We start from the raw sequence: 18147 nt of genomic DNA on the forward strand, positions 1-18147 counted from the left end.
GCTTGTGCTACAGTCAAAAATGACCATTTTGAAACTTCATTCGTAGCCCCTTAATGCACGTCGTACCTCCTGTGGCATGCTGTAATACGTAGACATTGAAAGTTAACTACTATAGTACTATACTACTATGACAGTGCACGGGGCCTTCAGTAATACATTACGACTTGGTCATTGCCACTCTGGTAACAGCTCATTTATAATGCCGTGTCTTAAGGGGTTAAATAACTTCTCTATTTTTCATCATACACAAATGACACTTCATGATATCCTCCAGCTAACCTATCCAAATGGTCAAAATGAAATATAATGAAATTCCTAAAGAATTGTGGAAGATACGCCAACTTGTTACATTCATGGTGTTTCGGTCAAAAATGACCGGACCATTAATTTACATCTCCCAAAGTTATATACAGTTATATTTCATTCACTTTACTCTCATATTCTTTTTTGTTAGGCTTTCCAGAATACCACCATATGTGCCACATTAGTATAGATGTTTACAGTTAGTTGAAATACTTGAAAAAAGTAAAGGTGTTCCAAACGGCCTGAAAGCCAGTGAGAGACCCTAGGCTCCAGAGGGTTAATAAAACGACTTGGTGCAAGCCTACAAATCACTAAAACAAAGCAGAATAACGTTTAAATCACATTGGAAATGTTTCAAAAGGATGTCTAAAAGGTATTAATCACAAAATATGCAAATCAGATTTGTAATCAGTGTATTACCTTTTTTGTATAGGCAGTCAATTTTGACCGTTAACACCATGAACGTAACTATGTTTCTAACACAACCAGAGGGTTAAGTGCAGAATTAGGCTACTTTAATAATTCAACATAATTAAAGATAAGCTTACATAAGCACCAGGTATTCGGTCAAAATTGATGGAAATATGAATTATTTATGTCAGTGTTTCTTAGTGTAATACATTATTAACATGTTCTATGTATGTCTGCTGTTGCCCAGTCTGCACTTTATATGTCTGTAGGGGTATAGGGACTCTAGGTGTAATGTATGTGTACAGTCTATGTCTGATTGTCTACGTCCACACCTAAAGTCTATGTCTATGTCTGCATGGGAAAGTAAGAAACGTAATTTCAATTCTTTGTATGACCAGTGCATGTAAGGAAATTGACAATAAAACCAACTTGACTTGACTTGAACAAGTGGGTCGGGACCCATGGAGGAGGGGTTCTGGAGCTGTGGTGTTTTCATTCCACCTTTTATTACCAGTTCAAAGATTGAGACAAGGCGCAGTAATGAATACATGTTCATCAATTATCAATGTCATGTTGAAGAGATGGTGAAACATTGTTAATACTCCTGTCCACTAGTCTCTAGCCATGTTGTATGTCAGCATAAAATGCTGATGCAAAACATACTGTATGCTATGCATTGTTATATTTTTGATAATGGAATAAATTGTCCAGTTTCTGAAAAAAAAAGGGTCCACACCGTAATGTCCATGGAAAATGGTGGGTCCCAAGACTGTTCCAGTTAACCAACCACTGATTTATGGAGGGAAATTTGCACATGAGCATACTTGACCAGTCCAATACTACATTTATACAAAGTAAGAGTAAGACTTGTCCAATAATGAATTAAAAAATAATGAACACAGCGACAACAAATGACCAACAACAATGATCTCATCATGGCAGAAAGAAATGTAGTCAGAAAAAAGTACAAAGCAACAGTCAGATCATCAGATGCCAACATGAAAAATCAAGAAAAACACTGAACAGGGACTATGCAAGGCAGGCAAATAGCCAGGAGAGCACTGTGACCAACATATGACCAGATACGCTATAAAAAATAATACACCAGCATGACCACACAAAATTTAACTTTGACACAATGTTTACATACTTGGCATCTTTGTGGTACTGATATACTGTATCTATTTCAGACAGATATGGCATAACCCACTAGTGGTATATTCCTATAATGCAAACAAAATGGGAAAGTTTGCATTCAAGACAAGTGCCTGTCTGACTGTCAGTAGCTATCATCATCATCATCGCTTCCCTCTTCATAATTATGTCGCTCTTCATAGAATTCATCACTTTGCTCCTGATATTCATCACTTTGGTCACTTTGCTCTTCATAACATTCGCCACTGAGCTCACCACCAGTTTCCTCCGAATCAGAATCAGAATCAGAATCATCATCATCATCATCATCATCATCATCATCATCATCATCATCATCAGCTATACTGGAGCTAGTGGAATCCTCACCAGATGTGTGGGAAGCCACATTGTGCTCATCATCTGTATCATTATCATAGGTGTCTGACATTTGGTCTTCTCCCTCCTCCTCCTCCTCCTCCTCATCATCATCTTCCTCCTCGTCAGTTGACTCCTCGTCCTTGCCCCTGTAGGTGTTCCGTTGGATGGAGTTCACTTTTATTCTCCTTGGGTCCCAAATGCAGTTTTCCTGTCGACCACTTCTCACCATGCCACAGTTGGGTGGGACCCAGGCCGTGTCGAAGCCTGCCTCATGCCAGCTCTTCTGCAATGGGTGGCCTTGCCTGTCAATCTTCTTCACTTTGCCCACGCGCACGCTCAGCTCCAGTACTGCCCGCTCTTGACCTTTGGCACCCTTGGGGTAGCATGCCGCTTTCTGGAAGCTCCGGCTGACATAGACGCCACGGCCAAGCATGCCATCTGAAGACGGAAGGAAACCTGCACGCTTGATCTTTCGTGCGGTCTGCATAGTGGTCCCATGGTACATGATGTACGTCTGCTCCTTCTTGTAGTCTTTGCCCCTTTTGAAATATTTACCAAATGAAGATTTCCCCATTTTGTTAAATTGCTCCTCGATGATGCCTGAGGAGGAAACAGTTCAATTTGAATTAATATTAATATTCGGCTACATCATAAGTCTACATAAAAACATGCATGTAGTAGCCTATGGTTTCACAAAGACATGCACAGGAGACTAAAGAAACACACGCAGTGCTACAACAGGGATTATCAGCCCTTGAGTGGCGTCAAATCCAATAGTTCATTCAGAGTCGACGAAACAAAAGCAATGCAAATACAACAATGCGCCACAGAGCTTGCTTACTGTGCCTCGCTAAACAGAAAGAAAGAGTGGAAGATGGCAGTAAAAGTTAGGGATTTCTGGTGTTTGAAATCCACACAGTGACTGTATATTGAAGACTGTATCTTGAAGAAAATTGTACATTTAAAGTCCACTCTAGGTACTAACCATATGTTATTATCTTACAAATGAAGTTGCTGAGTTTTAGACCAAAGAAAACAGCAACAATCATTGTATATTATGAAACAAATCTCACCTCCAAAAAAATATGCCGTCCTCGATGCTGCATTCAACCATGTAGTTTCACTTTCGTTTCACTAAAAGGCACTCTGGTGGCATGTAGGAAACCAGTAGTGGTGTCAACAATAATCGATTCGGCAATGCAATGCAATGCCGGGCATGGACAATTCAATTCAATGCGGCGAGTTCCATAATCGGTGAGGCACATTTTTTAAAGTTTCAATTACTTCCGTGGATATTTCAGGAGCAAATGAATGTTAAATTAAATAAAAGCACTTAAATAATTAATTAAATTAAATAAATTAAATAAAAGCGCTTTGAGCATTGAAAACCGTAAGACTGATACAGAAAACAGCCAATAAAATGTTGCTCAGTATCTGACTACTTGTATTGCCTCATCATGACTGATGAAACATTTGCTTTGCTTTCAGTCGAAATGTAATGCATTGCAATGCATTGTAGAATTGAATCGAATCAAAACCTCCCGAATCGTAATGGAATCGAATCGTGAGGGCAGTGCCAATGCACACCTCTAGAAACCAGCGGTATGAAAACCACTTGAGGGGGTTGGGCTTTAGCCCATTTGGCATGAAAATGTTAAAATGGTTATTTACTGTATATCAGCACTCAAACATTACATTACATTGCTTTACATCACATTACACTATATTATAGGCCTACTTATTGTAGCTGACCCTTTCATACAAAGCAACTTAGAGTAAAGGGTAAAGGGGAGCCATCCTGCAGCAATATGGGATTAGATGCCTTGCTCAAAAGCACTTCAGCAATGGATGGATCATGTGTAAGGAGAAGTAGGAGTAAGGGTGGGATTCAAACTTGCAACCCTCTGATCTCATGTCCACCTCCCTAACCGGCAGCACCTATCTTACTTTTCACTGAAAAACAAAAACTCTTTGTTTGTTCACAACAAAATTTGGCATAAGCATGATTCTTGAATGTGTTGAAATTGTGTTTACCATTAAGTATACATTGCCTGTGCTGTAATAAAGGAAAGATTGTCTGTGATATCACATGTTCAGCATAGAGCATTTTTAGAGGGTTGACTGCCCTCATATGGTAGGAGAGGTTACTACATCACAGCCCACATAAAATACTATGAAGGTTTTGTTGCCACATACTGTACATGGAGTGATACATGCATACTCTGGTACGCTATATCAGTCACTTGTACCAGGAACACAAATGTAATATTAGGTGAGGGTGCTGCAGTGTCATTTCCCCTACCTGTGATTGCTCAGCTCATACACCATATCTCTCAGCTCAACATATTTCGCTGATCACACACAGTATTGAGTTTTATTACAAGGCAACATTATTAATTGCATGAAGAAAATCATTCTTCATCTGTGGTTATACTTCCATAGATAGAAAGATAGACATACTGTTACACTGTATTTACTTTGTACAACAGCTATAGACATCTACAGTAGCTTTTAGCTTCTTTGGCATGACAATGTTAAAGGTAAAATGGGCCACCTTGTACTGTGAATTTATAGTATATCAGCACTTAATTGCTGATAAATTGCTTATATGTTTGTTCAAAATAGAACTTGGTATTTATCACAAGCAATCATTATACTTGAATGTGATTGTGCTACCCCTATGCTGTGCCCTAAAGTATTCATAACATCTGATGTTGAATCACCAGAACTTCATTGTTGATTCATGAAATAGGAAGGCCAACAAGGAAGAGATTGTTCCTCCAGAATAAGATATTTTCTAGTCTAGAAATCTGGACGCCCCTAGCGGCCGCTAGCTTTTTGCTGTAGGGCTTTAGCTCGCTAGGCTGGATCATTTCAGGTCCCGATATGTTGCTTTTGCACCGTCTGTGGCATGACGTTTTCAGCGTACAGCATTTTCTGAGGGTGGATTGCCCTCACATGGTAGAAGAAGTCTCTACATCACAGGCCTTAGAAATGTTTAGGTGTTTTGTCGAAATCATGCAGTGATACATACACTGGTGTCCCAGTGGTATTATCAGTCACCAGTAAGTCCTCTACAATAGGGGATGAAAGCAAAGCTACTTCATCACAACCCACTTCCTGGGCCAAATATCAAATGAAGCCTATAGGGTCCCAAATACCCCTTCTGGATGATAAAGGGTTTTTTTCTTGCCGTGTTGATATCTGACTTATACTGACAGGGGGCTCTTTTGTTATAACAACTTACAGTAACAATGTGGGGTATCTTGTTCAAGGGCATTGCAACCACGATTGTGGGTACAGTAGACCAGGATACTCTAACCACTTCAAATTGAATAAGGGAGACCATTATTTATGAAAAAGGCAGGACAACAAAACAAGTGTACTTTTTTATTATTACACTGAGACTCAACTGTTTTACAGGTGATAGGTTTGAATCATGGTTTCTTTGAAAGCTTCTACCACAGCTTTTGATGCCTCATCTGCCTGAAACATAGAGCAATAAACATTATGTTGCTTGTAATATTGATAATAAGAACAAAATAAATGCAAGTTAAGACCTTCATCTTGACAGTCATACGCTTTTTTTTTTAGCTATATATGTCTCCAAACAACAATCATCTCTTCATATCAACAGTAAAGGCATATACTTCATATATTTATTATTTATCACAAATGTATGAAAATTAACATCTTTATATTCCTCACCTGGTCAGAATGTCCATTTTCTTCCCCATATCTCATCCCTGTGGCAAACTCTTCACAGTTTTTGTCGGTGGTCCACATTCTTTGCTCTCCAACCTTTTCTTTTGCATTTTTAACAATTTCCTCAACTGGGAGAGGAGTCATCCTATCATCTCTGTTGTCGACCTTGTAACTTCCTCCTGCTGCTACTTTTTCGATGGATTCAATTTTAACCTCACTTTTAAGTCCCATATTTGGTCCATCTATAAAGAAAATGCATATTTTCAGTGTGTAGTATTACATGATCATGTTTTAATTCATCCATCATTGCGTGCCCTACAATGTTTGTTATGTATCATTTCGTTTCAACTTTAAGATCTTTTATAATGTCTTTGGTAACACTTTACTATATGCATTATAAATAACAAATTAAAATGCGCATCATAATAAGCCACAATGCAATATGGCCACACTCATAATGTTTCATGATGTATTATATCAACAGTTATAACAATACATCTAGCTTATAATACCTTATGATATAAATATATAAATAAATAACACCCTCACATTTATGAGGCATAATAAGGTAGATGTATAGTTATAACTGTTGATTTAATACATCACGAAGCCTTACCGGGCGAATACACCGGCCGCAATGTGATTGAAGCGACAGAGAATCACTTCTGAGCAGCAGCAAGCGATATGAGCGATTGAAGCGACTAGAGTATGTCCGTTACAAGCAGAATGCAAGCATTCAAACATTTCCATTGTCTGTGGTCACAGACCTCTATACAGTAATTGGCTGTAGCGGCTAGTTGCTGAACCGCATCATTGCTCATTTGCGTAACATTCCCAGGAGTTCAACTACAAACTGTCGCTCTCCGTGTGCAAATCGCCTCTAGTCTCCAGAATCGCTTTTGTTGTGCGACTCAATACAAAGTCAATTACTTCCATCGCTCGCCTCACTCATGTCGCGGCCGGTGTATTCGCCTGGGTATGAGTGTAGCCATAACCATAAGCATTTCCTGCTTACCACAAGCAAAGACTGTGATCTGGCGGAGCTGGCCCAGTTACTGGGAACCTCTTTGTGAGTGTGTGTGTGTGTGTGTGTGTGTGTGTGTGTGTGTGTGTGTGTGTGTGTGTGTGTGTGTGTGTGTGTGTGTGTGTGCACAGTAAAAAAAGAACTGTTGTTCTTACGGTAGATTGCTGGCAGCAGTGGTTGCCAAAGTCTACCTTTAAACAAATAACGGTATATTTCCTTTTTACATTTTACGGTAAAATTATGGCAGCAGTGGTTGCCAAAGCCTACCGTTAAATAAATAACAGTATTATTATTTTTTACAATTTACGGTAAAATTATGGCAGCAGTGGTTGCCAAAACGTACCATTAAATAAATTACGGTAAAAACGGATTATACTCAGGTGAGTTCAATTATAGAGTTACAATCAGACCGCTGATTGAACTGATTATACTCAGGTGAGTCCAATTATAGAGTTGCAATCACAGACAACTGATTGGACTGATTCAACTCATTGGAGTCCAATAAACATCAACTTAATTAGATACCTAAATAAATGCCCAATTGCCAGATTGTCTAGTGCAGGCAGGTGGACCAGTCTAGTATCATCAATGAAGGGTATGCAAATCCAAGGCCTGAAAATAACCTTAAGGAAAATGAAGGCCAAAGCTAGCGGGGCAAGCAAGCTAACAAACAAGCTAGTTAGCAAGCCATGCAGCCACCCTTACAACGTGACCTGCTAACCGGGCCGGCCAGGCCGGGCCAGGCCGGGCCAGGCCAGGCCAGGCCAGGCGAGGCGAGGGCAGGCCGGCCGGCCAGCCGGCCAGCCGACCAGCCGACCAGCCGGCCTTACAGCCAGCCAGCCAGCCAGCTAGCTAGCTAGCAACCAGTGAGCAGTACAATGCAACAGTCCCTGTTTAAATACATGTTCAAGTGAACCATGTGACCCGAGTGATGAAGCATTTGACAGGTGCAGGCAGTAAGTTAATCATTGCATGACAGCCCTTAGCACTCAGGTGAGGTCAGGAATTGATTGATAGATTGATTTGGATGGGGTAGAATGACAGTTTCAAATAGACTGGGCTACTTCTAAGAGACTAAATCAAGGGATTACTGTCCCAGGTAGACTTTTTCAGATTATACTAGCCTATAGGTATATTTTACACATTAAATGAGGCTAAACTGTAGGCTGTTACCGGATAAATAATAAGTTACAGTGAATTAATGCAAAATGTGCAAACTGTTGCCATTTGCAGTCCTTAACTGTTGCACAGTTTATTCAGTTGCCAGCTTCATTGTTGTCAAATCTACAACGTGGAGGCACCTGGAGCTAAGCAGACAGGCAATATGTTTTCTGTGGAGTAATTAATATTCTGTTGGGTAGGAGGAATGCAAAAAAAGATATTCTGAATTTTGAAGAGGTTTACTGTGTCAATTTGCCTCTCAATCGAAAACTCTGATGGCAAAGCCTCAAAGTCCAATAAGGGAAAAAAATATTGCGGTGGAGAATTTTTCGCAGGATGAACTAGAACACATGCAAAGGGGTGTACTCTAAGTTAATACTCATTGATGGCTACTAATCAAATAGCGTGTAGACATCAAACTCTGCCTGTTACAACCAGCCTATCAGTGGTTTGACAAGTTACACCTGGAACAAGTGCAATCACAAGAGATCTATTGGACTAAACAGAGTTCTTTGTCTGTTGGTTCACAATTTGGTTCACTAACAGAGGATTGAGTTTGGTTCACTTATAGGGGACTCAACAAAAATGGCTGCTCATGTTGCTAAAACATTTGGAAATTGGGGAGGCGTGTTTTCATAACTCTCTAGGGAGTTAAACATTAACACTCTAGCTCTCTTAGCTCAACAACTCGGATCCAGAGGAGTCAAATAACACTCTGTAGTGTTGCTACAACTCTTGATGTTTAGATTTTGGCTGAACACCAGTCTAACTCTGATCAATCTAACTCTGACAGATTAGCTGTGTACATATGTGTACACCAGTGAAAAATAAAGTCATGTACCGTTTCTTGACTACTTCATCTTCACTTAACGGTATTTTCCAATATTTTCTTTTCAGTGAACAGTTCAGTATTTTCTACATATTGACACCAGTGAAAAATAAAGTTATGTACCGTTTCTTGACTACTTCATCTCACTTAACGGTGTTTTCCAATATCTTCGTTTACAGAGAACAGTCCAGTATTTTCTACATATGACACCTGTCAAAAATGAAGTTATGTAGCGCTTTTTGACTAAATAGTGGCTTGCCATATTTAGTACAGAGATAAACTGTTTTACATTTTACGGTCACTGACTGTTGCAATTTGACATTTTTTTGCCGTAATTTCAACAGGCATTTTTTACAGTGTGTGTGTGTGTGTGTGTGTGTGTGTGTGTGTGTGTGAGTGTGCGCATGGGCGTATGGTTGTCTACACACTTACCTGTGCTTTACTGTGACATTGTGAGACATTTTCACCCCTATCATACTCTGTACACTGCCTACTTCTACATACTATACTAGCCTATATCATAGATGTAGGCCTATCTGTCAACACTGGTCATGTTAAGACTGTCTACCTTAACTGACAGAGTAAGTTTTCTGCACATGGTCTATCCCAACTCACAGAATGTCTTTTTGCACAATTACCTTTTTACATTTTTTACATATTACTTTTTCACATTCTTTATCTTTACTATTTTTATTTTTATTTTCCCCTCCCTGACTATTCCTGTGTTATTTGTGTCTTGAAATGTTCCTGTGGGCATTCGTTTATTTGTGTCTTTATGTAAGCTACTGGATACCTGAATTTCCCCCTGGGGATTAATAAAGTTACTCCACTCTACTACTCTACTATAATGCACTGTGACTAATTATGATTATGATTATAATTCGTTATAAATACGCTCATAATGCACTTAAGAGTTACTATGATTTTTTTTCTCAAAATTAAATATTACATCAGGTGGTTAAACAGCAGTACTTACAAATACAGCATTAAAATAAAGTGTTACCATTTCCATATACAGCCCAATTTCATATAGGCCTACATTGTACACAGTTAGTTTTATGTAGTGCAGATCTAAAAATGCATCGTAATGATAATGGCAATGCAGCTATCTACTACCCATATGGGGTGAGTATTGCAAATATGCTGAGAAGACCAGTATCCTGTGACACTGCATAAAAACGAGGTGTGAAGCAAAGGAAGGTATAGGCCTACCGCTTTCACTGAGCCTACCTTTCCCCATGTACCACTTGGTCATCACCAACACACACTCCATAATGGGAGTAACCCAAGGAACGTGGGAATTCAACCACATCCCCAGGTTTAGGTTTCTTCTGTGTATGACAAAAGTTTCTTTGAATATCAGTTTTACTCATGTTGTATATGATGAAACAAGAATAGTTTTAATTGTAACCAATAATAACAGCATTTAATGCAAAACAGTGTTTTATTCAGTAGCTGGTTTAATAAGGCCAGAACGGTTTTTATTTAAATAGCGCATTAGATACAACAAGGCAGCTCAATGTGTGTCAACTCAAGTAAACTATAGAATGCTAACATCAAATGAGAAGAACTGAAAATCAAAATTATACAAATAGACAATTAAGGTGAACACAAGCCTTAATAAAATAACAGATTACTGTACATGTAAAATTGAGAGGACATGTTAAGGAAAGGGAAATAAAGAAAATCCAAGTAAAAATCACATGTAGCCTAATCATCTTGATTGCAGAATGAAAGTGTAAATTTGTATTTACCTCATTGCCAGACATGTCGAATTCTCTTTTAGATCACACACAGCTGAGGAAGAGGAATATACACTGGGGTTTAACTGGTTATACATAAGTGTAACCTAAGAGTGATCTTTGGTGCTAAGGGTGTGCCTAGCCCTTTAGGCACGCCCTTAACCAAAGGATGAATCTAGTCTACTTTAACAGTGTGGCATAAAACAATATGTTCATGATATGGCCTATTAGGCCCACTAAATCACCCTTTTTATAATTTGTTATGTGTGGGGTGTGTTTGGTCTGGGAGTCATTGTGGGCAGGCTCTTAGTGATGCTCTACCAAGGTTAACTTTAACCTTGTTTACTGAACCAGCTTCTTATTAGGCCTACTGTAACCCCTAGGCCCTAGCCTACTTTACGGACACCAGGAGTGCGTTTTAATATGCGACCTTGCCTCCTCCACTTGCTTCTCGTCATGATGACATCACTGACAACAGCATTATATTTCAATATCTTGCAAAACCTCAATTGTAAAGTCTTTTTCTCATTTGCAATTGGGATGGTGAATGAAAAACAGTCCCTCAAAAGTTGTTGTGGCGAGGCTGACAGCTGGGAAACTTTATCGTTTTCTCCTCGGAGGAGGGGCCAGGAGGCGGGACGAGGAGACAAGAACAAGTGGAGGAGGCAAGGTCACATATTGGGATGCACACCAGGTTGTCTGTCACACGGTCATTAATGAGGCCTGGAGTCTAACCAATCTCAGCGTGCACTAGCTAGCCTACTACATCATCGACACAAGACGATTCTTCTCACCAGACTTCCATTTAATCGACTTGAAATTAACCACTGTTGCTTCGTAAATCTGTAGAGTACATAAATGACATGTTGCAATGTCTGTAGTCTAATTGTGGAACTATTTTTTTGGAGTTGCCTGATACTTCGTGTTACCGTTATTATACTGTAGCCTGGGCAAAACCGACTGTGCGGAGCCAAAATGGATGGAGTCGCCGGGCTACCATCATCAGCACTTGGAGCATGTTCGTAAAGCATTCGTTTTAATTTAAAGTAGGCTAGAATACAAATGAAGTTGCCGAGCTTTAGACCAACAAACCGGCAATGCTTTCATGTAGGCCCATATTTTAAAACAAATCTTGCCTCCACAATACGCTGTCCTCAATGCTGAATTCAACCATGTAGTTTCAGTTTCGCTTTACTAAAATAAACTCTGCTGGCATGCAGGAAATCAGCTGTCTGAAAACCAGAAATAGGAGTGGGGTGCAATGGCATGAAAATGTTAATGGGCCACCTTTCCGTGGGGATTTATGTCAGCATTCAAACCAGGGGCGGAGCTATAGGGAGGGCGAGCAGGGCACTTGCCCCTGGGCCCAGGGCCCTCCCGTGTTGGTGGTGGGGGCCCTACTGTGAGCTTGGCAAGCTGTAGAGGGGGCCCTACAAGTGTCTTGCCCTGGGGCCCCGTGTGCTATTGTTCCGCCACTGATTCAAACAGTACATTACATTACACATTACACATTACATTGCTTTAGGCCTACATCACATTACATGACATTAGCATATAGGCCTACAAACCCCAACTCCAGTGAAGTTGGGACGTTTGGTAAACTGTGAATAAAATAAAAATGCTATCATATGCTAAAATGCTAAAATATCTAATCCATTCATTACATGGTGAATAGTGCAAAAGACAACATATTTTGTGTTAAAACCTAGCTAGAACAAATGTTTTGGGGGACATATATACTCATTTCTCCTTTGATAACGGCAACAGGTCTCAAATAAGTTGGGACGGGGATCAATGAAATGCAATAGCCTAAACATCCAAATAAGATAAAACAACAAAGAAGAACATTTCAAAATGAATTGTACTCATGGACAATAGGTATAAGACCATCACAGAGAGGCTGAGTCACTCACAATTAAAGATGCAGAGGGAATAGTTACCATAGTTATTACATACATGTTTGAATTCCCTTGGATTTACCATGATTGAGTGTAGGCCCCTATATAAGACATATTTCTGTCATTAAAATCATTGTATAGGTTCAGGACATCATGAAATATATATCCATTGTAGTCTCATTCTAGCACTCCAAGAATTACAGCAATTGAAAATAGACCATATTATGAACGCTTCTTGTGTGCAAATGAATAAGGGGTTTAACATTATTTGCACCCGAGCTCACTTGAAATAGACCCAGAAGACATGGGAAACTGTCCTTTGCTCACAGAAGCCAGCAGAAGTTGCAGAAGTCCATTCTTTTTGAAAATAATAGAGTCTTGCACATCCTGTACTACAGTGAAAATGGACCATCCAACTTGTGTTAGAGCTAACTTCAAAAGTCAGCCTCCATGATGGCATGGGGGTGCAGTAGTGCATTGTTTAAGTTGTTTTCACTCATATGCAGAGTTAAATACAGTACTGAATAATATAAATGGGTTTTAAACAGCATGAAAAGCCACTCATGCATTATATTTTGAAGGGAGATCTTTTTTAATATAAAATCATCTCATCGGTTAATGTACTATATACTGTTAAGTGTTGTCTTTTGTTTTGTTTTTAGTCTCACTCGACATTTGCTGCCTTTTATTGTCCCCGTCCCAACTCTTTTGAGACGTGTTGTTTTTACATATTCACGAATATCCCCCAAAACAATAATTTTGGTCAGTTTTGATGTCTTATATGTTTCTCTGTGCCGTTCTCCATCTCATGTAAGAATCAGACGTTTTGAAAATGGCAGTATTTTGTAATTATTCGCAATTTACCTTGTGTCCCAACTTCTATGGAGTTGGGGTTTACTTAGTGTAGCTGACACTTCCATACAAAGTTATTTAAAGGGCATTGGCTCCTTTTCTTTGAATAGGCTACTCCCTCCTCCCATCTGGACTTAGATACAGGTTACCCTTTTTTAAAAACTAATAGAGGGTTAACGTCCTTTGTGCCTAGAAGCATCCAATTGTTGAATAAGTTAAGTTCAGACAGAGTTAATATAATAACTTAAATAGACTAAATGTATATAGGATTTTTATTTTTTTAATTTAATTATTTCTATTCTGCCAGCACTTTTTTATCTTTTATTTGAATACTTTGTATGTTTTGTTATGTATGTTATGTTTTTTAGTCTTGTCTTTGTATAATGTCATAATTGTCTGTATGTTCAAGTGTTCCCAAAACGCAAAACAAATTCCCCCTGGGGCAGTAAAGGTATATTCATTCATTCATTCATTCATTCATTCATTCATTCATTCATTCATTCATTCATTCATTCGTTCATCCATCCATCCATTCATTCATTCATTCATTCATTCATTCATTCATTCATCCATTCATTCATTCATTCATTCATTCATTCATTCATTCATTCATTCATTCATTCATTCATTCATTCTCCTGCAGCAATGTGGGATTAGGTGCCTTGCTCAAAGGCACATCAGCAATGGATGGATGTGTAGTGAGAAGTAAGGGTGGGATTCAAACCTGCAACCCTCTTCTCTTAAGACCACCTCCCTAAGCATTAGGTCATGGCAGCCACTATCTTACTTTTTACAGTTTGTTCACAATAAAACTTAACATAAGCACTATTCTTGAATGCAGTTAAATTGTGCTACACCATTATATTATATTAAGTATGCATTACCTGTGCATTTTCAGAGGATTGACTGCCCTCATATGGTAGGAGAGGTTACACATCACAGCCCACTGAAAATACTCTAATTTTGTTACTACATACACACAGTGATACATGTCTGCTATGCTATATCAGTAACTTGTACCAGGAGTACAAACTTAATGTTAAGTGAGGGTGCAGTGTCATTTCCCATCCTCCCTGATCTCTCAGCTCATATCTCATAGTCCAAACATGAATCAAAGGACCTATTTTTCTAATCACAACAGGATAATGAATCATTAGGTGATGCTTTGGGATCAAACTTTGAGTTGGGTAAAGCTCCTTAAGTGAGGGTGCAGTGTCATTTCCCATCCTCCCTGATCTCTCAGCTCATACACCACATCTCTCAGCTCAACATATTTGCTGATAACACACAGACTTGAGTTTTATTATAGCCAACATTATTCATTGCATCATATAGCAAGAAAATCATTAATCATCTGTGGTTATACTTCCACAGATAGAAAGATAGGCCTACCGTTATACAACAGCTACAGGTACATAGCTTTTAGCTTCATTGGCATGACAGCGTTAAAGGTAAAATGCAACCACCTTTCAGGGGGGATTCATATCATCACTTTAATATTGCTTATTTGTTTGCTCAAAATAAAACTAGGCATTTATTAATGCTCACAAGCATTATTCATGAATGTGATTAAATTGTGCTATGCTGTGCCCTAGACAAAGTATTCATTACATCTGATGACACAGACTGATGTTGAATCACCAGCATTGCATTGATGCATGAAATATCAAGGCCAATGCTGAAATAAAGGAAGGGATTGTTCCTCAAGAATAAGAGATCATTTCCTCAAAAGGACCTGATACTATATGTTGCTTTTGCACCGTCTGTGGCATGATGTTTTCAGCGTACAGCATTTTCTGAGGGTGGATTGCCCTCACATGGTAGAAGAAGTCTCTACATCACAGGCCTCAGAAATGTTTAGGTGTTTTGTCGAAATCATGCAGTGATACATACACTGGTTTCCCAGTGGTATTATCAGTCACCAGTAAGTCCTCTACAATAGGGGATGAAGGCAAAGCTACTTCATCATAAACCTCTTCCTGCGCCAAATACCAAATGAATACCAAATGAATACCAAATGGGGTCCCAAATACCCCTTGTGGATGTCAGAGGGATTTTTATGTTGATCTGACTTTCAAAATCCCAACTTTATGTTGCATAACACTTACATGGGGCTCTTTTGTTAAAATCAACATAGTTAGGCTATTTATAAACAATGTGGAGTATTTTGTTCAAGGGCACTGCAACCATGATTGACGGTACAGTACCAGGAACCACTTCAAATTGAGAAAGGGAGACCATTCCTTTTTACAAAATCTGGACAACAAAAAGGTGTACATTTTTATTACCCTGAGTTGCAACTGTTTTACAGCTAGAGGTTTTACAGACCAAACCTTTCAGACATCAAACATTTCAGAAAGTACTTGTCCCTTATTGGAATTCCATAGTTTCCTGGAGATGTTCTAAGCCACTTCCCATAGCATTTTTGGCCTTCTCTGCCTGAAACATAGAGCAATAATCATTATGTTGCTTGTTATATTGATAATAAGACTTAAGTACAAAATAAATCCAACTTAGTTATGACCTTTCAATTTGTCATATGATTTTAGCATCTTGAAAATTAACATCTTCATATTCCTCACCTGGTCAGAATGTCCCTTTTCTTCCCCATATCTCATCCCTGTGGCAAACTCTTCACAGTTTTTGTCGGGGGTCCAGACTCTTTGCTCTCCAACCTTTGCTTTTGCATTTTCAACAATTTCCTCAACTGGGAGAGGAGTCATTCTTTCATCTCTGTTGTGGACCTTGTAACTTCCTCCTGCTGCTACTTTTTCAATAGATTCGATTTTAATCTCACTTTTAAGTCCCATATGTGGTCCATCTATAGTATAAAGAAAATGCATATTTTCAGTGTGCTATATTACATAATCATGTTTTAATTCATCCATCATTGCATACCCTACAATGTTTATGTATCATTTTGTTTAAACCTTTAGATCTTTCATAATGTTTTTGGTAACACTTTACTTAAAGCCCATTCTATAGTGCATTATGAGCGTAAATAACAAATTATAGGGCCTAATGCGCATCATAATTAGTCAGGATGCATTATGGCCAAACTCATGAATATATAATAATAAATATATAAATAAATAAATAACACCCTTGCATTTATTAGGCATAATAAGCTAGATGTATAGTTATAACAGTTGATATAATACATCATGAAGCCTTATGAGTGTAGCCATAATGCATTGTGACTAATTATGATGCACATTATAATTCGTTATAAATGCGCTCATAATGTACTTAAGAGTTACTATGTTTTTTTCCTCAAAGTTAAATACTATATCAGTTGGTAAAACAGCAGTACTCACAAATGCAGCATTTTACATAATTTCCATATACAGCCCAACTTCATATACATTGTACATTATGTAGTGTAGATCTAAAAATGCACCGTAATGATAATGGCAATGCAGCTATCTACAACCCATATGGGGTGACTCTTGGCAAATATGCTGTGAACACCAATACATCCTGTTACACTGCATAAAATCCCAGAGGTGTGAAGCAAAGGAAGGTATACTGGCTTCACTTACCTTTCCCCATGTGTGCCACTTGGTCATCACCAACGCACACTCCATAATGGGAGTAACCCAAGGGACGTGGGAATTGAACCACATCCCCAGCTTCAGGTTTCTTCTGTACATGACAAACGTGTCAGCATAGCATAAGTAACAGCAAAAGCAGTGCTTTTATTCAGTAGCAGATTTAATAAGGAAATGCAAGAATGTTTTTTTTTATTGAAATTGTGTATTAGATACAACAAGACAGCTCAATCTGTGTCAAGTAAACCACAGCATGTTGAAATAAAATGAGAAGAACTAAAAATTTAAACGATAAGAATAGACAATTAAGAGAAAGGAACGTCAAAATAAATTAAAACAGATGAAGTGTTGAGAGGACATGTGAAGGGAAATAAAGAGAATCATAAAAGTGAAAATCAGATGTAGTCATCTTGATTGTAGAATGAAAGAGTAAATTTGTAGTTACCTCATTGTCAGACATGTCGAATACTCTTCCAGATCACACAAGAGGAAGAGGAATACACACTGGGGTTTAGCTAGTTATATATATGTACGTGTAAGAATGACTAACTCCCCATATTTGGTTATAATGGTGTGCCTAGGCCCTTTAGGCACACCCATAACCAAAGTAGGAAGCTAGTCTACTTTCAGTGAGGGGTGCATTTAAACAATGTGGCAGAAAACACCTTTTTACTAAATCACCCTTTTATCGTTTCTTATGTGTGGGTGTGTTTGGTGTTGAAGTTATGGTGGGCAGTTTGCTTTTTTACATAGTCTACAAACTAGTCTCAAAGTTTGTATATTTTTATTTGCAAATCCTTAGCAATCTAAAATTGTAGTTGGTTCCTCCCTGTGTATCAGTGCATGCTAGGTAAATGACAACTTAGTTAGCCTACAGAAGATATAGACTCAATTTTATTGAGTAATGGGTAGACTTTTCAGTTAAATATACTATTAAGTTATAGAAGCTGTCTCTACAAGAGATCACAGTGCATTCAGCTGGACAGGAGAACAAAAACAATTACATAACATTCAAGGTGTTGAATGAGATCTGTACAGTGTCGATGTGAGCTACCCATTGAGCTGAGCTACCCAAGACAATACAATGCCCTACAGCACCTTTTGGGTTGGAATTAGAGTTTGGGCCATGTTTGTAACAGCAACTCATAAGGGACTGTAC

At 38.6% G+C, this 18147-nt stretch overlaps 2 protein-coding genes across 2 annotated transcripts; both read right to left on the reverse strand.

The window, feature by feature from the left end:
- Positions 1-1216: 1216 nt before the first annotated feature.
- On the reverse strand, positions 1217-3324 carry LOC134466246 (mitotic apparatus protein p62-like). The gene is made up of 2 exons (XM_063220146.1): positions 3300-3324; positions 1217-2826 (listed from the first exon to the last, which is right to left on the reverse strand). Exon 2 carries the CDS (start codon positions 2798-2800, stop codon positions 1994-1996), a length of 807 nt encoding a protein of 268 aa, XP_063076216.1. The 5' UTR covers positions 2801-2826; positions 3300-3324; the 3' UTR covers positions 1217-1993.
- Positions 3325-15738: 12414 nt separating this feature from the next.
- Positions 15739-17464, reverse strand: LOC134466247 (phospholipase A and acyltransferase 4-like). The gene is made up of 4 exons (XM_063220148.1): positions 17434-17464; positions 16980-17082; positions 16020-16258; positions 15739-15876 (listed from the first exon to the last, which is right to left on the reverse strand). The coding sequence occupies exons 1-4, from the start codon at positions 17446-17448 to the stop codon at positions 15808-15810; spliced, it is 426 nt and encodes a 141-aa protein (XP_063076218.1). The 5' UTR covers positions 17449-17464; the 3' UTR covers positions 15739-15807.
- Positions 17465-18147: the final 683 nt, after the last annotated feature.

This window comes from Engraulis encrasicolus, chromosome 16, assembly GCF_034702125.1.
Source record: "Engraulis encrasicolus isolate BLACKSEA-1 chromosome 16, IST_EnEncr_1.0, whole genome shotgun sequence".
Classification (NCBI taxonomy): domain Eukaryota; kingdom Metazoa; phylum Chordata; class Actinopteri; order Clupeiformes; family Engraulidae; genus Engraulis; species Engraulis encrasicolus.